Source organism: Caretta caretta, chromosome 3 (assembly GCF_965140235.1).
Source record: "Caretta caretta isolate rCarCar2 chromosome 3, rCarCar1.hap1, whole genome shotgun sequence".
Taxonomy (NCBI): Eukaryota; Metazoa; Chordata; order Testudines; family Cheloniidae; genus Caretta; species Caretta caretta.
This window is the reverse complement of record NC_134208.1, coordinates 86,355,670-86,377,004: the sequence shown is the minus strand read 5'-3', so window position 1 is coordinate 86,377,004 and position 21,335 is coordinate 86,355,670. Positions and strand designations below refer to the sequence as shown.

Below are 21,335 nucleotides of genomic sequence, written 5' to 3'. Positions count from 1 at the left end.
CATATTAGTTTTGGCAAGGTAGAAGTACTCACTTTGCCATGCTTTATTATCTTGCCTATGCTCCCCAAGCAGCATAAAGGAGGCATTGTGATCTAATGGATAGGAATGGACCTGCTGGTCAGAAGGCTGATTGGGTTCTATTCCTGGCTCTACCACTGACCCTGAGGAGCAAATTTGGGCAAATCATTTATCTATCTGTTTCTGCGTGTGTAAAGCAGACTGAATTACACTTACCTTGCATCATAAAATGCTACATAAAAGCTGTTCTGTGGAACACAATTATTAACATGATACAGATCACATTAATATATTTAAATTTTCTTGGTCATTATGGAATAAGGTTCCTGCACAATTTTCTGTTGAAAATGGTAAGTAAGAATTGCATGTTCTCATTGTTGCTTTTGCACAACAGTCTTTGAACCTAACAAAAACATGGTAAGAACTTGCACACTGGAAGTGGTCATAACCACATGTATGTTATATATTGGTTTGGGCATTCATTTTGCAGATAGTAGATGTACATCAAAAGTGCAGTGTTTTCAGTACTTATCCCTAAAAGACAAAGAAACACAAGAAAGAATTCCAGCACATACGTTAGAAAGGTGTACATTAAAAATAAAAATTAGTGTGACTGTATTCTATTGCAAAACTTGCTATCTCTGGTTTAAGGGCAGCACAGCCCAAATGCATATTCATATGGATATAATACTTAGCATGCATATTGCACTTTAGACATATTAACTATAATTGTATATTCAATTTTGTTTTGCAGTATCGTGTGGAGTCAATGATGCTGCGTATTGCTAAACCAATGAATTATATCCCTGTGACGCCTAGTGTCCAGCAGCGAGCTCAAATGAAAGCCCCACAGTGTATTCCCCTAATAATGGAGCCAGAGTCCCGCTTCTACAGTAACGCTGTTCTTGTACTAGATTTCCAGTCGTTATATCCTTCTATTGTGATAGCATACAATTACTGTTTTTCAACCTGCCTGGGACATATTGAGAACTTAGGAAAGTAAGTTATTTTTCTTGTTTATATAAACTTTGATCCTGCGAGGAATTGAGCATCTTTTGTAAGGTGCTGAGAACTTTTATCTTCCATCGAAGACCATGGAAGTTGAGAGTGAATATCATCTCAAAGGGTTACAATAAAAAATAGTGCGAAGTTTCACCAATAATTTTTTTAAAATGTGCAATTATGAGTGCTGTGCTAAAACAATTATCTTTGAAAATTGGACTCTGACTGTTTAAGGGTGAATCAGAGTCCAGATAGAGTCTTGTTGGTCTCTTCTCTATTTTGCCATAACCATATGCATGTGTGTATAAAATACAAAATTTTTGCCACTATAATTCAAAGATTTTAGTCTAAGAAATGAAAATGTGATATCTAAATTCCTTTAGACATTTTCCAAACTGAACTAACATGCTTCTTCGAGTGACTGCTCATATTGATTCCAATTAGATGTGAGGACACCACGTGCACAGTCATCGGAAAGTTTTTCCCGTAGCAGCACCCGTTGTGTTGGCTGTGGAGCCCCCGGGAGTGGCGCCTTTATGGCACTTAATATATGATCCTGCCAACCTGATGCTTCCTCAGTTCCTTCTTACCGCCAGCGACGGTCCTTGGAACTGTAAAAAGAAAAGGAGTACTTGTGGCATCTTACAGACTAACAAGTTTATTTGAGCATAAGCTTTCGTGAGCTACAGCTCACTTCTTCTTTTTGAGAATACAGACTAACACGGCTGCTACGCTGAAACCCGTTGGAAGTGTGGTGACTTGCTTAGCAAGCTCTCCTCATTTTCCCTAGCTTTCAGTTTAGCTTAGTTCACAGTTATTCCTAGCCTTGTTAAGTTTAGTTTCAGTGTTTTTGATTGTTAGAGCAGATAGCCGTTGGGAGTGGGGTGTCTTCCCCTTCACCCCGACCACATTCCCCGTTGGGAGTCGGGGTATGCGTAAGTCCCAAGGGTTCAAGCCCTGCAAATCCTGCAAGAAGCCCAGGCCAATGGGCAACCCCCACGACGCTTGCTTAAAGTGGCTGAGGGAAGCATACCAAGCAGACAAGTGCAGGATTTGTAAAGGGTTTCACCCCAGAAAAAAAAAAGAGTGAGACTTTCGCCTTAAGTAGCTCCTTATGGAGGCGGCACTTAGACAGCAACCTACATCGGTGTGGCAAGACCCGGCACCAAGCTCGTCAGTGCACAGCACCCCAGCGGCAGTGGTAGAAGCAGCACCATGGAAGGACTCTAGGAGAGACCCACAGCACCAGCACTGAAACCAGCAGGATCAACCCAGCACCAGTCCCATTCCCCAGTGCACCAGAAGCAGGGGAGGCGTGGATCTCCAACTCAGAGACCCACCCCTTTGGAGCAGCCAGTGGGGCGCATTCCAGAGAGGAGCACCCAGGGCAGAAGACTTTGGAGCCGCTATCATCGACTTTGTCCCCACAAGGGGGACCGTTGAGTCTGGTGCCATTGGACTCCCTGAGCCTGGTCATTGAGGAGGTTGTGCCAGCGCTCCCGATCACGATGGCGATCCTCATGCCGATCCCCATCACACAGCAGATCCCGTTCCCGGCAGTGGTCATCCTGGCACGGGTCAGCATCCCAGCACAAACCCCGATCTCAGTACCACTCCAGATCGCAGCACTGCTCTCCAGCCTTGTGGCACCACCCCCCAGTTCAGCTCCACTTGGTACTGCTCTGTCCATCATGGTCCCGGTCCCCGTCTTTGGACTTGGAGATGGGGTCTAGATACTCAGAGTGGGGCTGGCACCGGTCAGGCCGTGGAAGGCCTGAGGTGGGGGCAGGGCCATGGTCTGCGTAGTGGCAGGGACTAGTGCAGTAGCCATTTTGGACCCCATTGGTGTACCACTAGGCCCAGGGCACCCAATCCAAAGGTTCCCGTTCGGCGGCCTCTGAACCACGGGTGCCAGAGGCATCAGTCAGTCACCCCACCCTTAGGGGTGCCAAGAAGGTACTGGTTGCACTACTTCCCCTGGAACCAACCCCAGTTCCTGAGCCTGATCCAGGTGTGGTTGGCCCCTGCAGAGAGGCAGGACAGGAGGCCCCTGGAGACCAACGGGGTCAGGAGGACCCTGTTCCCCCATTAGCCTCCTCATCATCCTCCCCGGATGAGGCAGTTTCAGGCACCTCCATCTCTGGACTGGCCCCCATAGAGAGCCATGCCCACCAGGACTGCCTTCACAGGGTACGCGAAATACGGGCCTCCAGGCTGAGGAGGTGGTGGAGTCAGAGGACCTCATGGTTGACATCCTGTCCCCCGATGGCTCGTTGAGGGTGGTCTACCCCTCATCAAGACTATACAGGCCAATGCTAAAACCTTTTGGCAGACCCTGGCCTCCATCCCTCCCACTACAAGGGGTGTAGAGAGGAAGTATTCCGTCCCATCCAAGGGGTATGAATACCTCTTCACGCACCTGCAGCCTGCTCAGTGGTGGTGGCTGTAGTAAATGAAAAGAAGAGGCAGGGACAACAAGCCCCAGCACTTAAGACCAAGGACACCAAGTGCCTAGATTTATTTGGGCGCAAAGTGTATTCCACGGGGGGGTTGCAAGTCAGGCTTGCCAACCAGCAGGCAATTCTGAGTAGTTACAGCTTGAATTCCTGCAACTCGATGCTCAAGTTTAAGGAGCTGGTGCCAACAGAATCCAGGGAGGAGTTTGGAGCGATAGTGGAGGAGAGCAAGGTGGTGGCACGGACCTCTTTACAGGCCTCACTGGACTCTGCGGACTCAGTGGCGCGCACCTTGTCCTCCAGTATTGCCATGAGGCATAGCTCATGGCTGCAGGCCTCGGAACTCCCACCGAGGTTCAACAGACCCAGCAGGACCTGCCTTTTGATGGGGCAGTTCTGTTTGTGGAGCAGACTGACTCTAGGCTGCAGAGCCTAAAGGACTCCAGGGCTACCATGAAATCCTTGGGTGTGCCCACCCCGGCAACGCAACGTAAGCATTTCCATCCTCAGCAGCAATAGCAGCACTCCTATCCTCCTCGGCCGAGGCAGGACTTTTACAGCAGAAGGGGCAGGAATGGCAGATGCAAGCCTTCAAACCCACCCGCCTGGGGAGGGCCAGGACCCGGCCCCGACTAAACCATAGTCGGGTTCAAAGCAGGCCTTTTGAAGGTGCGCCCCAGGGCAGCACACCAGCCACAATTCTGGATCCTTCCCCATCTTTCTTGAATCTTCTGTCCCACTTCTACTGTGCTTGGTCCCAAGTAACTTCAGACTGCTGGGTTCTCTGTACGGTAGAAGTGGGATAGTCTCTCCAGTTCAGCTCCTACCCTCCCTCCCACCCCCGCTTCCCTGTCTCTCTTCAGTGACCCTTTTCATGAACAACTCCTTATCTAGGAGATGCGGGCACTCCTCGCCATGGGATTGGTGGAGGAAGTTCCTCAGGAGCTCAGAGGCAAGGGATTCTATTCCCAATACTTCCTAATCGCCAGACCCATTCTAGATCTGCGAGGACTCAACAAGTTCATGGGAAAGTTGACGTTCCGCATGGTCTCCCTGTGCACAATTATCCCTTCTTTGAATCAGGGAGACTGGTACACTGCCCTTGACGTGAAAGAAGTGTACATCCATATAGCTATTCGGCCTGCACACAGACAATTCCTATGCTTTGTGGTCGACCACAGACATTACCAATTTACGGTCCTTCCATTCGGTCTCCCAACAGCCCCCTGAATGTTTACCAAGTGCATGTTGGTCGTGGCTGCTTTCCTCCATCGGAGGCAGATATACCCCTACCTTGACAACTGTGGGTGCTCAGGGGCCACACTGGGGGCAGGTGGAATCTCAAATCCGATTGGTCAGATCCACATTCGAGAGACTGGGTCTCCTCCTCAACCTGAACAAGTCAACCTTTTCACCGACCCAAAGAATAGAATTTATCGGGGCAGTGTTGGAATCGGTTCAGGCAAGAGCACTTTTGCCAGCGTCCCGATTCCAATCCGTGACAGACATCATTCAAGGCCTCAGGCAATACGACCACTACAGCAAGGGGATGCCTGAGTCTCCTCGGCCACATGGCAGCCTGCACTTACACGACCCGGCATGCCAGACTGAGGCTCAGGACCCTACAGGCGTGGATCACCATGGCCTATCGCTCAGGATGTGACAGTCTGAATTCAGTGGTCACGGTGCCAGGGCAGGTGCTCGAGTCCCTTCAGCGGTGGCTTGACCCTCGCACAGTGTGCGTACACACCTAATTGGAATGGATATGAGCAACACATCTCGATGAACAACAGTTACGAGAAGGTGAGTAACCGCTTTTTCCTTCTTTATATGTGCAGGATATATGGCAATATGTTGTTTTCTTATTTTAATATAAAAGCTGTAGTTTTCCTTACTGATACCTTAATGATCCAAATCTAAGGCTAGACTTAATTATTCAGTACAGTACATTTCCATTTTTAGAGACCAAAATGTTGATTAGTTTTTGTTTTTTTTAAACTGCTGCTTGTTTTAATTGTAAACAACAAACAATAGTTGGAAGAGTTGGGAGATATTTAAAATCATGACCCGGCTTAAGAATAAAGTTTCTCAAGTTTCTAGGGTTGCCAGCTGTCTAATCACACAAACCCAAATACCCTTGCCATGCCCCTGCCATGCCTCTTCCCATAGGCCCTATCCCTTCTCCAAGGCCCCGCCCCCACTCACTCTATCTCCCCTCCCTCCATTGCTCACTCTCCCCCACCCTCACTCACTTTCACCAGGCTGCGGCAAGGGGTTGGGCTCTGGACTGGGGGATGGGGCTGAGGGGTTCGGTGTGTGAGAGGGGGTTCCAGGCTGAGTCTGCGGCAGAGGGTTGGAGTGCAGGAAGGAGGGGGTGCGGGTTCCGGCCAAGAGGCGCTTACCTCAGGTGGGTCCCAGGAAACAACCAGCGTGTCCACTTGGCCAATGGGAGGTGCGGAGTCAGCGCTCAGGGCGGGGGCAGTGCACAGAGATCCCCTGGACGCCCCTGTGCCTAGGAGCTGGACATGGCAGTCACTTCCGGGAGCCATGTGGAGTCAGGGCAGGTAGGGAGCCTGCCTTAGCCGCACTGCGATGCTGGACTTTTGGTGACCTAAAATCTCCCGGATTGGCTTCAGTAGCCTCTGGGAGATTGAGCCTGATTCCGGGAGACTCCCGGCCAATGTGGGCAGGTTGGAAACTCTACAAGTTTCTGATTTGAAATCTTAAACAATTTATAGAAAGATTATATAGATTACCCAATAAAGCATGTGCAATTTCTAGCTGAGTTTAGATCAAGATTACATGCCTATGAGAAATTGGCCCCTGGGTACAATGGTGATATGTGCAGAACAGATTGACAAAATAGTTTCAGCATAGAATTTGGACACATATAGCTCCTTTGCTTTGAAAGAATGTTACTTGTAACTTAGAAATTTTAAATTGTGGTAGGCTTGTTCATAGTAGTCTGTGACTGTAACCATACTATTTGTGTTGGTGCTATCAATATTTTAGTGTAGACTCTTGCTTCCAATTATTTTGAATGTAAATTAATTGATCATTTTGTGACCTTATTTAATTTTCTTCTTTACTAGATTTGATGAGTTTAAATTTGGCTGTACATCCCTCAGAGTACCTCCTGACTTACTTTATCAGATTCGGCATGATATCACAGTGTCACCCAATGGAGTGGCTTTTGTCAAGGTACTGAGATTTCATTGCTCATTGACAGACCTTTTCACTTTTAGTTTGTTGGTTAGTCAAAATTAAACACAGTGCTGGTTTAGCAAGAGAAAAAATATTTTGTGTTTTTCAGTGTGTTGTCTTCCAGCACTTGCCAGTACAAATCACAGGATTGGAATTTTGACAATTCAGGAAATAAATATGATAGTTGCATAGTTTTACTTTTACTAGGGTTTCAGTAAAGGCTCATTTCCTCTATTATTGAAATTATATTTCTAATCATGCAGTGCAGTGATTCAGTGATGTATTTGTACTTCTTAATCATACTGGAATCCCAGTTACCTATGTGTAACCGTTCTTCTTTGAGTGCTTGCTCATGTCAATTCCATTGTAGGTATGTGAATGGTCGGCGGAGACTTTTGCCTTAGCAGTATCCTTAGGGATGGCTGTGGCGCCCTCTGGAGTGCCACACTCATTTAAGGCACCGCCGTCCCTACGCCCTCTCAGTTCCTTCTTACTGCCTGTGGCCTCGAGAGCTCGGTTTAGCCCCTCACCCAGATCCCACCAGCGTGATTGGGGTCCGGACACTGCAAAAGCCACGACATCGCAGCAGTGGCAACAAAGAAAGTGGGCCAGCCCAGTGGCCTTATTGGGGCTTGTGGGGAATGCTGGTCATGGCTATGCCCCCTTCCTAGCGATCTTCGGCTGCTGCCTCAGAGCAACAGCTGGCACCGGACCCCATGCAGCACCGGATGTGCCTGCAGCACCAGTGATACCAGTGGCACTGGGCTCAGTGCATGCCTCTTCCTCGGAGGCCAAGGTTAAGGAAATTGTACCCATCCCTAAACCTCCCTCACCTGGAGGGGAAGAAGCCACAGATCCTCCTCCAGTAACCCAGTCATCCTCCTCGTCCCCAGACGAGGCGGTGGCAGGCCCTTCAAGAGCTAGCCCCCCGATGACTTTCAAGGACCATCAGGCTCTGCTCCAGAGAGTGGCGGACAATCTAGGCTTACAGGTGGAGGAGATGGCTGAGCAGACTGACTCATTGTTCAATGTCCTCTCTGCTTCCACCCCAGCCTGCCTTGCCTTGCCAATCCATGAAGGGGTCTTAAAGATTGCCAAGGCCCTGTGGCAAGCTCCCTCATCTATCCCTCCCACTTCCGAAAGGGTAGAGAAAAAATACTTTGTCCCGGCTAAAAGGTTCGAGTGTTTATACACCCATCCACCCCGGACTCATTGGTCATCTCCGCGACCAACGAAAAGGACAAAACAGCTCCAGTCCTCCTCTACTCCCAAGAATAAAGAGACCAAAAGACTGGATCTCTTCGTGAGAAAAATTTATTCTACTGCCAGCTTACAATTCCAGCTGGCAAACCACCAGGCTCTCCTGGGTATGTACAACTTTAATTTGTGGGATATCTTCCGTAAGTTCCAGGAGTCCCTAACCCTCTGGGGGTTAGCCCAGGAGTTTGGTACCCCAGTGGAGGAAGGCACAGCGGCAGCCAGGTGCTCCCTACAAATGGCCTGGGATGCAGTGAACTCTGCAGCTCGGGTAGTCCCGTCGGCAGTTGTGATGAGGCATCACTTGTGACTACAAATGGCGGGCCTCTTGCAGGAGATGCAGAATTCAATCCAAGACCTCCTGTTCGATGGGGTTGGTCTCTTCTCCGAGCAGACAGATGCCAGACTGCATGGAGTGAAGGATACAAAGCCCACCCTTCGTTTGTTAGGTATACATATGCCACAGCCTGCTGGGAAGCCCTTCTAGCTACCCCCACCGCCAAGACCTTGGCTGCCCCACCAGGGTTCTGAAAGAAGAAGGGACAGTACCTTCAGCAGGCATCACCCCTCTTCTTCCCGCTCGCCTGCACAGCCTGGGCCCTCTAAACACCCTGGGGGCCAGAAGCATGCATTCTGCGGGTGTAAGACCCATCTGGGACCTGCGTCGCCGCAACAGTCTCTCAAAGTCTGTCAAGAAGTTGAGGTTCCACATGGTTTCCCTGACCTCCATTATTCCTTCCCTGGATCCGGGAGACTGGTACACCACTCTCGACTTGCAGGACACTTATTTCCATGTTTCCATATTCCCGGGACACAGGCATTTCCTCCGTTTTATAGTGAGAGGATGCCATTTCCAGTTCACAGCACTCCCTTTTGGCCTATTGTCAGTCCCAAGAGTGTTCACCAAGTGCATGGCACTAGTAGCGACTTACCTCAGGTGGCATGGGGTCCACCTGTTCTCATATCTCGCCAACTGGCTCATCAAGGACAGGTCTCTGGAGAGGGTGCAAAGAAGCCTCCATCTGGTTCGCTCCACCTGTCTCAGCCTGGGCCTGTTGATAAACATGGAGAAGTCCATGTTAACACCAGTACAACGCATAGAGTTTATCGGGGCAGTTCTCAACTCCACGCAAGCCAGGGCCTTCCTTCTGGAAGTGCAGTTTCAGACCATAGTGGACTTAATCTCCTACATAAAAGCCCACCCGCTCATCGTGGCCTATACGTGCCTGCAACTGTTGGGCCGCGTGTATGTATGTGGTCAGCCGTGCCCAGCTTCATCTGAGGCCCCTACAAACATGGCTGGCCTCAGTTTACATTCCCAGCAGGCACCTCCTGGACCAAGTGGTCACGGTTCCCAGCCATGTCCCAGTGTCTTTAGACTGGTGGTGGAACTCCGAGTTGGTATTGCAAGGCGTTCTCTTTGTGACCCGTCTCCTTTGCTCACCCTGGTCTCGGACACATTGGATCTAGGGTGGGGGGCCCACTTGGGCAAGCTCATCACCCAGAGACATTGGCTGCAGCATGACCTAGCCTTGCACATCAACGTCAGGGAACTCAAAGCGGTCTTGCACGATCTGAAGGGCAAGGTGGTGCAGGTCCTCACAGACAATACGGCTGCGATGTATTACACCAACAGGCAAGGTGGTGCCCCTCTGGGACTTCTGTGTACAGCACATCATCTTCCTGGTAGCAGCCTATCTGCCTGGAACCAGGAACATCCTGGCAGATCACTTCAGCGGGTCCTTCTTGTCTCGCCACAAATGGTCACTCCATGCGGAGGTGGCCAGCCTAATCTTCCGCAGGTGGGGGTCTCCCCAGGTGGACCTTTTTGCATCTCAGCAGAGCAGGAAGTACCATGTGTTGTGCTCTCTACAGGGCAGGGACCGGGGCTCCTTGTCAGATGCCTTCCTGATTCCATAGTCCGGAACGTTGATGTACTTCTTTCCGCCAGTACCATTGATCCACAGGGTCTTGCACAAGGAGAAGCAAGACAAGGCGACGATCATCCTCATAGCCCCAGCGTGGCCTCAGCAACGCTGGTTCGGCATGCTGCTGAGTCTGTCAGCAACCACCCCACTGCAGATGCTTCTTCAAACGGATCTACTGTCCCAGAGCCACGGCAACCTGCTGCATTCAAACTGGCGGCGCTGCACTTGACAGCCTGGCTGCCGCATGGCTGAGCGGGGAGGAGTGGCATTGCTCCGCTGGTTTCCAGTGGGTTCTGTTGGGCAGCAGGAAGCCCTCCACCAGGGCTACCTATGTGACGAAGTGGAAACACTGTGACGGTCCCCCCCCATAAGGCTTTACGGAAATATGCTTATGAATGTGTGTGTGTGTGTATATATGACAGAACTGGAATATGTTTTATGCTACATATGCCATGTAACATATCTCTGTGAAGGTTATGATCTATTGAATCTATTCGTTCTATTTGTATGCATGTATCATTTTTGTATTCGAAGTTATGAATATTGGCTGGTGACTTGCTTGATTTCTAGTAGCCTTAGTAAGCATTTGGTCAGCTTCTTGAGAAAGGAATGTGCAAGTTAAATGCCCAATCAAGAAGCACTTAACGGACAATGGATCTTGAAGACGCCAATCCACATCTGAGCTTTCCCAGGAATGTGGCTTGGCTGGTAAGAAACTCAGTCATACATGGACATGTGACTTGCCCATGGTGACTCAAACTCCATTTTGTAGCTGGATTCTACACGGGGAGGGAGGGGCCTCTACCCACAGGAGAAAGTCTATTTAAACCCCTGGGAGACCCCTCCATTTTGTCTTCAGCTGGCTAAAGAGAGAGCCTCTCCACCCTCAAGGATGCCTGAAAGAAACTGGAACAAAGGACAGTAGCTGCAGGGGGTGTGAGTGATTGCTGGACCCAGACTAGAAGGAGCCTAGTCTGTAAAAGGTTTCAGAGTAGCAGCCGTGTTAGTCTGTATTCGCAAAAAGAAAAGGAGAACTTGTGGCACCTTAGACACTAACAAATTTATTTGAGCATAAGCTTTCGTGAGCTACAGCTCACTTCATCGGATGCATTCAGTCTGTAAAAGGAAGCTTACTGGAACTGGTGAGGTTTTTATCTGTATTCAGTTTTATTACTGTACTAGACTTAGACTTGCGCGTTTTATTTTATTTTGCTTGGTAATTTACTTTGTTCTGTCTGTTACTACTTGGAACCACTTAAATCCTACTTTCTGTATTTAATAAAATCACTTTTTACTTATTAATTAACCCAGAGTATGTATTACTACCTTGCGGGGGGAGAGGGGGCAAACACCTGTGCATATCTCTGTCAGTGTTACAGAGGGTGAACAATTTATGAGTTTACCCTGTGTAAGCTTTATACAGGGTAAAAAGGATTTATTTGGGGTTTGGACCCCATTGGGAGTTGGGCATCTGAGTGTAAAAGAGAGAAACTTCCTAAATTGCTTTCAGTTAAGTTTGCAGCTTTGGGGCACGTGGTTCAGACCCTGGGTCTGTGTTGGAGCAGACTGGCGTGTCTGGCTCAGCAAGACAGGGCGCTGGAGTCCCAAACTGGCAGGGAAAGCAGAGGCAGAAGTAGTCTTGGCACATCAGTTGGCAGTTCCCTAGGGGGTTTCTGTGATCCAACCGGTCACAGTGCAGGGAGGAGTAGCATTGCTCCACTGGTGTCCAGTGGGTTCTGTTGGGCAGCAGGAAGCCATCACATAGGTAGCCTGGTGGAGGAAGTGGAAACGCTTCACATGTTGGCTCTCAGATCGGCTCATTCGTGCAGAGGAGGCCTCGCGGCAGGACATCCTAGACTATCTGCTCCACCTCAAGCTCCAGGGCTTGTCGTCCTCAGTCAAGGTACACCTGGCGGCCATTTCCACATTCCATCCTCCATTTCAAGGCAGGTTGGTCTTCGACCATCCCATGATGGCACAGTTCCTGAAAGGTCTGGAGCGCCTTTACCCGCATGTCAGGGACCCAGTCCCCCTTTGGGACCTGAATCTTGTGCTGTCAAGGCTCATGCGTCTCCCCCTTCGAGCCCTTGGCATCCTGCTCCCTTTTGCTTTGCTCCTGGAAGGTCTCCTTCTTGGTCCCTATAACTTCAGCCAGTTGGGTGTCTGAGATCAGGGTGCTCACGTCAGAGCCACCTTATACTGTCTTCTATAGGACAAGGTCCAAATGCGTCCACACCCAGGCTTTCTGCCCAAGGTAATTTCTCACTTCCACACTGGCCAAGATATTTACTTACTGGTCCTATGTCCGAAGCCTCATGCAACCGCAGGCTGCATACCCTGGACGTCAGGCGGGCGCTGGCCTTTTACATTGATAGAACAAAGCCGTTCTGTAAGTCAGCGCATTTTTTTGTGGCTGTCGCTGACAGGATGAAAGGTTGCGCGGTGTCAGCCCAGAGACACTTGTCCTGGATCACTGTCTGTATCCACTACTGTTACAAGCTGGCAATGGTGCCCCCGCCAGCTGTTGTGACGGCTCACTCAACTAGGGTGCAGACTTCCTGGGCAGCCTTCCTTGTTCAGGTGTTGATCCAAGAAATTTGTCAGGCCGTAACCTGGTCGTCCGTCCGCACGTTCACTGCACACTATGTGCTGACCCAGCAAGCAGGAGATGATGCTGGTTTCAGCAGAGCAGTGCTACAATCAGCAAAGCTGTGAACTCTGAGTCCACTTCCGAGGATTCTGCTTGTGAGTCCCCTACAATGGAATCGACATGAGCAAGCACTTGAAGAAGAAAAAATGGCTACCTACCTTTCGTAACTGTTCTTCGAGATGTGTTGCTCATGTCCACTCCATTACCTGCCCTCCTACCCCTCTGTCGGAGTTGTCGGCAAAAAGGAACTGAGGGCGTAGGGCCAGCGGCACCTGATATACTGCGCCATGAGCGCAGCACTCCAGAGGGCACATGGCTGTCCCTATGGATACCGCTAAGGCAAAAGTCTCAGATGACCGTGCATGGGGGCGCACGCACACCTATAGTGGAATGGACATGAGAAACACATCTCAAAGAACAACAGTTACAAAACGTAGTTAACCGTTTTTTCTCCTGCTGCTGCTCAGAAAGGCCTGTACTTTTGGAGATGAAGATAATTTAGTTTGAATTCCACTGTTTTTATTTTATGTCATGTAGACCTAGCTGACTATAGCTAATGTACATTCATGGCCCCAAACTGTTTCAGCTTGTCACCAAGAAAAATATTTAATGTAAAACAAAAACTTTAAGTTAAAAGGTAAGTATTCCAAGGAATATTATAGTTTAAAAGAATCCTGAATATTTAAAAGGTAGTAAAATAGTCAAATCCTATTCCAGTTAATAGTCTTTTAAATATATGTACAAGTGCAAATATCACATTGTCCATTGCCAATTCAAAAAAATAACATTAACGCTGCCCCCACAAACTTTCAGATTAAGTATATTAACAAAACCAGCCAAAGTACTGATTGCTAGAACACCTCACTGTTAATGTATATTTATGTCAAAGGCTAACTACTAATTCCTGTGTTCTGTTTCAGTTGGCTTTTTTTAAACGTTTTGTTTCTCTTCGTTCCTTTTTTGGTAGCCTTCAGTAAGAAAGGGCGTGTTGCCAAGAATGTTGGAAGAAATTTTGAAGACCAGGATAATGGTGAAGCAGTCAATAAAGGCTTACAAGCATGACAAAGCTATCACTCGAATGCTTGAGGCGCGTCAGCTGGGTCTTAAACTGATAGCTAATGTTACATTTGGTTATACTGCTGCTAACTTTTCTGGAAGAATGCCATGTATAGAGGTAAGGGATGCAGATAAAATGCAAAAAGGATTTAGGAAAGAGACTGTTGTTAAAGCAGCACCAGATAATGTAATGTCATTGCTTGAAACATACATTTAATCTAAATGCTACCATAAGTGCTGTTTTTTTCTCTTAAAGTACTAAAGTGCTCTTTCCTGAATTCTTTCCTGTTTTATTGATTCATGTTTACAGTAAATCAGTTTTCAGAATTTTCTTTCTATTGTTGTTGGTTTTTTAAACCAGCAAATGCAGCCGTTTACTTTGCATGATGATGATGATAATGCAGAGATGGATTCAGAGTGATGGTGATTTACACAGGGGTTGTTTTGAATGCAGTAGTACAGAAGGAAAGATTTTCAGTGTATCTTTATTTGCAGATTGGGGATAGTATTGTCCATAAAGCCAGAGAGACCTTGGAGCGAGCTATAAAACTGGTGAATGATACGAAAAAATGGGGAGCTCGGGTCGTATATGGCGATACTGACAGGTAATTAATGGCTGCTTCTTCTGATGCTATGTGAAACTGTTTTCTTCCTTTCCACCTCACAAAGGAGGCTATCACCATGATCTGCGTTCAAAAGCTTACGGCAGGTCTCGATGGACCTATTTTTCTGTTTTAATAAATGATATTTGCCTGTTGCATTAAACATACAGTTCAGTACGTATTTCAATTCAGACTGTTAAATTACCTTTATGGAGTCTGAGCTAGCTTCCTCACTTTGCAAAGCTGTCAGATAGGGTCAGCTGGGCTACCATGGCAGTTCCCAAGTGCTGCTCATAGGGATAGAGACCCCCTTTTATGCCACCAGTCCCTCAAAAACTGATTGGTGGTTGCTGTTTGACTCCCAACCACTGCTAGGTGGAGGGTACATGCTCTTAAATGGACCAGAGCCCTGCTGGTATAGTTCCTAACTGGTGTGATGGGGCTGGTATAGTTCCTAACTGGTGTAACGGTGTGGTGACTCACCTCTGCGGCACCTCCTGCTGGTCTCTCAGGGAATTAGCTCTTCCAGCCTCCGGCACGCCCTTTACAGGCCAGTGTCCAGCTTGCTGCTGGCCCCCGTGTCCCTCCCGGTGCCCCTTTTACCCAGGGTGCTGCCCTCTGGCAGTATCCCCACAGTCTCTGGACCTCCCCTCCCTGGGAAACCCCCACCCACTATCCCCACCTTGCCTCAGTCTTTGGCTACTGCTAATCACCATTGAGCCCCTGCACACTGGTGTGGACTGCAGTGTATAAGTCAATCATCACAGGCAAGGGGGGCTTGGACCTGCTGCCTCTGCCTCCCTTTGGGCTGCCCCCTGCGACTCCAGTACCTATCCTAGGCCATCTGCCAGGCCTGCAGCCTGGGGCTTTTCCAGCCTTTAGTCGCCAAGCTCCTCTAGCCTTCCCCAGCCCTGCTTCACCTCAGGTACCTTGATAGGCTCCCCAGCAGCCAGGCCCATCTCTCTCAACAGCTAGAGGAGACTCTGTCTGGTCCTGGCCCACTGCCCTCTTATAAGGGCCAGCTGAGCCCTGATTGGGGCGTGGCCACATCTGAGCCTGCTTTCCCCAATCAGCCAGGGAACTGTTTGTTCCCAGCCACAGCCCTCTCCTGGGCTGTTTTAAGCCCTTTAAGGCCGGAGCAGGTGACCACCCTGCTACAGTAGGGGTGGCCAGGCCAGAGCCGCCCCTTTTGAACCGGGTGCCTTTGGTGACTACTTCTGTGATCTTAGTCTAATGTTGGCCCGGCATGAAGTATTCCCACTCTATTTTAAAATGAAACCAGCTTGCACTTCATAACTAATTGTCATGCAATACATAAACTAAAAATATAAATAAGATATGTCCTGTTAGCTAATACACACATTAAGCAATACATTTTCTGGCTGGTTTTCAGTAAAGAAAAACTTATCATTAAACCTCAACATGGCAAAGATCATTATGGTAATTTTTCAGAGCAGGGACCGGCAACCTTTGGCACACGTCCTGCCAGGGTAAGCCCTTTCACAGCCATAAGGACTTAAAGATTCAATATTTTTTTTTAAAAAAAGCTGAAGTCCTGGAGCACCAAATATCGTCCTGCACATGAGAACCAGCTCACCAAACCATCAAGTGCCATTCCAATTTGACCCCTTCTGCACAGCCACTTCTCTACTAAATTCATACTGAATAAACTGTTTAGTACCAATTATATTCTTTATCCCTCCTCAATATAGAATTTGCTGTTTCTAGCTCAACCACCCACAGCCTAGCACTTTCAGATCGCAGGTATAGCATAGAATCTTGTGTTCCTGATGTCATGGGACTTGGGGCTGAGTTCCATGTCTTGGGGCCAGAAATGTAAAAATCTATTCAGTGGAAGAACTGTGATGCATGGACCACCAGGGGGAGGTAGATAGGGAAGAAAATAAAGTGCTGTAAAGGAAGCTGGAGGGGAAGGGGTTGCTGTGAGAAATTGAGGATGTGTCAGTGAGTAGACTGGTGGACAATCTCAACGAATTTTGTCAACCACATATGTCCCTGTTTCCCAGTCAAGATACTGGCAAATGTATTATAGCTTGTAAACCCATTCCAGGATATATGTTGAAGTAATGGTGTCCCTACTTCCTATTTCTACTTTTATCTTTTTAGCATGTTTGTACTCTTGAAAGGAGCCACTAAGGAGCAGTCTTTCAAGATTGGCCAAGAAATTGCTGAAGCTGTAACAGCTACCAACCCGAAACCAGTAAAACTGAAATTTGAAAAGGTAAAAGGAAAATACATTTTACGCCAAATGTCTGGATAGAAAATGTTATATCTTTAAACACATTAGGGGTTCAGCTGTTCAATAAGGTTTTGATTTTGATCGGTGACTTAACAGTATCGTGGGTGTTTCTTTGAGTGTACGTCCGGCAGTCCTTTCAGCTGTATTTCATTGTCCTGCAGTTGTCAGAGGAAGTCTGCAGAGAAAATTTAGACATATTGGCTCCAATCACCCACAAAGAACAGGTTCCTGAATGCAGTGTGGATCAAAATAATTCTAATATTATTGCACATCCAAAAGAACAGTGGAGAATGTCTTTAGTTTGTTTGTTTGTTTGTTGTTTTCATAAATGTGTCTCCTTCACTTGTATTGACATGATGAATGGTAAATGTAATATCAGTTTAAGGGCCGCTATATTGTTGAGATTGTCCTTTCGTTTAGTATTTTAAACTAATTTATTTTTAGAGAGGGAGAGACAGCACAATTCAATAGAACAATATTGAGAGTCTGGTGGTTCTTCAAGTGATGGTCCCTATATGTAGTCCACTGTGGGGTGCACATGTGCTCCTTGCAACTGAGTCCGGAAGATTTTTCATTAGCAGTGTCTGTTTGTCCATGCCTTTGCCCTGCACCTTCTCGTGCTCCAAACTGAGGACATAAGGGAAAGCATGGATCAGTCGCCTCTCCAGTTCCTTTCTACCACCTCTAGTCTCAGACCAAACCCCTTCAGTGTCCACAGCTTTACTAGCGTTCCTGCCTCAAATTCAGGTTTTTTTCTGTAGTTGACCTTTTGTAGATTTAGTCTGGGGCTTCCTCCATCATTTGGGGTACTTAGAATGCCCAAGATCTCCACTTCAAGCCCTGTGCGGCCTGCCCCCCGTTGTTCCCAGTTAGTGTCTTCGATGACATTTGCTTATACTGCTTGGGTAGTCCCACATTCCCTCCAAGTGCAATATTTGTTTTTCCTTTTGGCTCCAAACCTGGCAGTCTTGTGAGTTCCAGCTCAGAAGATATCTGATGGAGTGCTGGATGAGGCCCTAGTCCGACCCTGGGTCTTCAGACCCCCTGTACATCGGCCAGAGATGCCTAGAAGTGTCCCACCAACCACAGTGCTCCCTAGCTCCAGAACATCAGAGGGCAGACCTAAGGACTCTAGCAGGCAGTGCAGATGGGAGGAGGGTAAGAGCAAGCACTCACATGAAAAGTGAGACAAATCCTCTCTCTAGTCCTCATCTAAGAAGAGGACTTTCTCCTGTATGCCCTCCAAATCTGATGAGACTCCATGCTCCAGTATGTTTATGTCAGGAGCTCATGGGAAGCACGGATCCAACTTGGCTCATGGGGAGTCAAGAGTGTTCCAGAGCCACTGATCACTGAAGGAGCTAGCCCAGGCCTATCACTAGCAAGGCAAAGAAGGGCGCAGTCATCAACTGAACCAACAGTAGAGTCCATCAGCAAGGAAAAGGATTCAGTGGTACCAACGCTCATCGTCTGACCTAAATTGGCACTGTTAGCTCTACCAAAAGGCAGAATCCCCTCTCCCTCTCCATCCTCTATGACTGGGTGTACTATCCTCAACAATCTGGCTATGTATTCTGACCCACAGTCACCAATACTCACTGATACAGGTGACTACTAGTGGTGCCTGCAGTGTCAGTTCCTCATTCACCAGTACGGTCGATCAGCCTAGAGTTACAAGGCCTGTGGAATCTGAGGACTCGTACTCCTCCAGTGAGCATGAGACTGAAGTCAGTGGCTTCACTGACTATACCATGACGTGAGATCAGCCCCGACAAAGGTTCCATAATTTCCTAGGCATCTTCGTACTCCCATAGAACACACTGCCTGGCTCAGGACCAATAGTACCCTTCCCCCTAGGGAGCACCACCTTATCCATATGATCCATCTCACTGGCCCTTTTAGGGTTCTCGGGATCTGCATTTGAGACCTCCCAATTTCAGGGGATCAGAGAAGGAGTTCAGACAGAGGTCACCTCATAGAAGAGAACCTCCAACCCTCTTAGGAGCACTATGAGGCGGAAGAACAACCTGAGCAAATGGACCTACTCGTTTCTGCTGCACTTTTGTCCTCATCTCCTGACAATGCAGTTGCAGTGGCCTCACCATCGCCATCCAGAAACTATACACAGTTTCATGACCTCCGGAGGAGAATCCCAGGTGCACTGCAGTTTCTCCTGGAGGAAGTTCAAGACATCATTCACAAGTTGCTGAATATCCTCCAGACTGCAGGTCCTAGCAAGGTGGCACTTCCAATCAATGAAGCCATATTAGAGCTGACCAAAATAATCTGGCATCTGCTACCTACTTTTGCTCCCCATTCCAAAAAGGATGGGGGAAGAAGTACTTTGTCCTGTCTAAAGGGGTAGAATACTTGTTTTCGCACCCTGAACTCCCTAGTATGTCAGGCCATCACTGAACATAAGAGACTGCACCAGCCTAGGTCTGCTCCCTCTGACAAGGATGCTAAAACATGAACCTCTTCAGAAGAAAGAATTTCACCTCAGCTAGCGTACGTTTCCACTTTGTGAATTCTCAGGCCTTGGTGTCTAAATATGATTGTATTCATTATAATTTTTCTATATTCACTGACAAACTACCCCAGGAATTTAGACCACAATTTCAGGCCATCATCAACAAGGGTAAGTTGATAGATAGATTATCCCTGCAAGCTTCAGTTGAGGACACAGTTTCTCATTCCATGGCAACTTTGATCATCACAAGACGAGCTTCGTGGTTTCAATCCTCTGGGTTTCCAAAGGAAGTTCAAGCTCCTGTGGAGAACCTCCTCTTAGAGAGCAACAACCTATTCAGTGACAAAAATGGATGAGTCACTACACATCCGTAAGGACTCTTGTGCAAGTCTCCACTTCTTAGATATATACACTCCAGCACCTCAGAGAAAATACTCCAAACTGCCTCCATGCAAACAACATCTTGCTCCTCAACCCTGTTACCACCAGGGTGCCTCTGAGCCTCCCAGAAAGTGCCAGAGAGTGCAATGCAACAGACAGAACATCCCTCCATTGTACTCTTCCCAGTCCCAGGCTCCCACAAAGACATTTTTGATGGGATCCTTGAGAGCCGCCAACCAGTTCCCCCAACACCCATACTCCATTCGGTGGCCATCTGGCCCATTTCTCCCCAGTGTGGCATCATATTACATCAGACAGATGGGTTCCAGAGATCATCAACACTGGCTATACAATAGAATTTTTGTACATCCCTTTCAAAAAAAAAAAAAAAACCCATCCCCCTGTCCCTCTTGAAAGACCCATGTCATGAGGGGTCACGAAAGGACTCTCAGACAGGAGGTGCAGACTCCCTACTCACACTATAGCACAGGGTGGGTGGGCTTTTATTCAAGATATTTATTCATCCCTAAAAAGAAAGGAGGCTGGAAACCTAGTCTGGATCTCAGACAATTGAATATCTTCATATGCTGTTCAAAATTCAGAATGATCACCCTGGCCTCAATAATCTCCTCTCTAAACAAAGATGACTGGTTTGCAGCTCTTCATTTGACAGGTGCTCATTTCCACATAGACATTCACCCAGTGAGCAGGAGATTCCTGCACTTTACAGTGGGCCTAGACCAATTATCAAGGCAAAGTGCTTCCCTTCTGTCTCTTGACAGCCCCGAGGGTTTTCACAAAGGTGCCATCCATGGTGGTGGCATACCTGTGTCACCATGGCACCCCAGTATTTCCCTACTTTGATGACTAGCTGCCCATATGTTGGTCATACTAGGACAGTCGGTGGTCCTTTCCCTTTCAGCCTCCTTCAATGCTTAGGACTCCAAGTAAACCTAGAAAAGTCCACGTTAGTACCCATGCAAACTATAAACTTTACCCTGGGACAGATTCCAAGCCCTGAGGGACCTCATCAACCAGCTTTGATTGAGCCCTCAGACAATAGTGTGGTCCTACTAGATCACATGTCTTCCTTTACCTATGTGACACCCTCTGCAAGGTTCCATCTTCAGGGCCTTCACGCTTGGTTACAATCCAAGCAGAGGCAGTCCAGACAGGAGAGTCTTGATTCCCCACAGTGTTCTGGCATCTTTCAACTGGTGGGTGAAACAAAGAAGTTGTATTCATTGGGGTTCCCTGTGTTTCCCGTTCCATCCACGAAGAGGTTAATTATGGGTGCTTCCCTACTGGGCTGTAGCACATCAGACAAAAATGTGGTTCAGGTTCTAGGACCCAACTAGAATCCAAGCTTCAAATCAATGCATAGCAAGGAGTACATGAAGTTTCCTGCTTTTCATCCATGCTGTACACATTCAGGTTATGTCAGACAATATGACTACAGTATACTGCAGCTACAAACTGGGAGGATCAAAGTCTGCTCCTTTGCACGGAGGAGATCAGACTCTGGAATTAGTGTATGCAACACCATATCACCCTCTTGGCAGTGCATCTCCCAGGAGCAATGCACACCTTGGTGGACAGCCTCAGTAGCACTTCTACAGAGACTGAGTAGAAACGTCACAACGTGGTGTTGCATTGTATTTTCCAGCAGTGAGGATTTCTTCATGTCCCAAGAGAACAAGAAATACCCAACCTACTGTTCCCAAGCAGCTCGGGGACCCATTCCTAGTAGAGTGGTCAGAGCCACTAATATAAGTTTCCCCACCCATTCCCCTCTTACCACGAGGGAAATCAAGCAGGACAAACTGTCAGTTATCCTGGTGGCAGAAGTAGTTTTGGTTCACCAGCATTGTGCAGATGGCCTCACAGCCATGCATCCAGCTATATCTGAACTTATTGACTCAGATCAATAAAAGACCACCAATCCCAATCCAGCATACCTCTATCTATTTGGTATTTGGATGTATGACAAACCTAGAAAGGACATGTTTGTAGATGATATACTCCATCCTCAGTTATAGCACAAAAATCTC

General features: G+C 47.9%; 1 protein-coding gene across 1 annotated transcript in view; it reads left to right on the top strand.

Annotated features, from left to right (window-relative positions):
- The window catches only part of REV3L (REV3 like, DNA directed polymerase zeta catalytic subunit), a 253,067-nt gene that overhangs the window by 204,688 nt on the left and 27,044 nt on the right, over window positions 1–21,335 (top strand). The window contains exons 23-27 of the mRNA XM_048844767.2: window positions 773–1,017; window positions 6,569–6,677; window positions 13,483–13,689; window positions 14,067–14,176; window positions 16,301–16,415. Of these exons, the coding sequence (XP_048700724.2) occupies window positions 773–1,017; window positions 6,569–6,677; window positions 13,483–13,689; window positions 14,067–14,176; window positions 16,301–16,415 (786 nt within the window). The remainder of the gene's footprint in view (window positions 1–772; window positions 1,018–6,568; window positions 6,678–13,482; window positions 13,690–14,066; window positions 14,177–16,300; window positions 16,416–21,335) is intronic.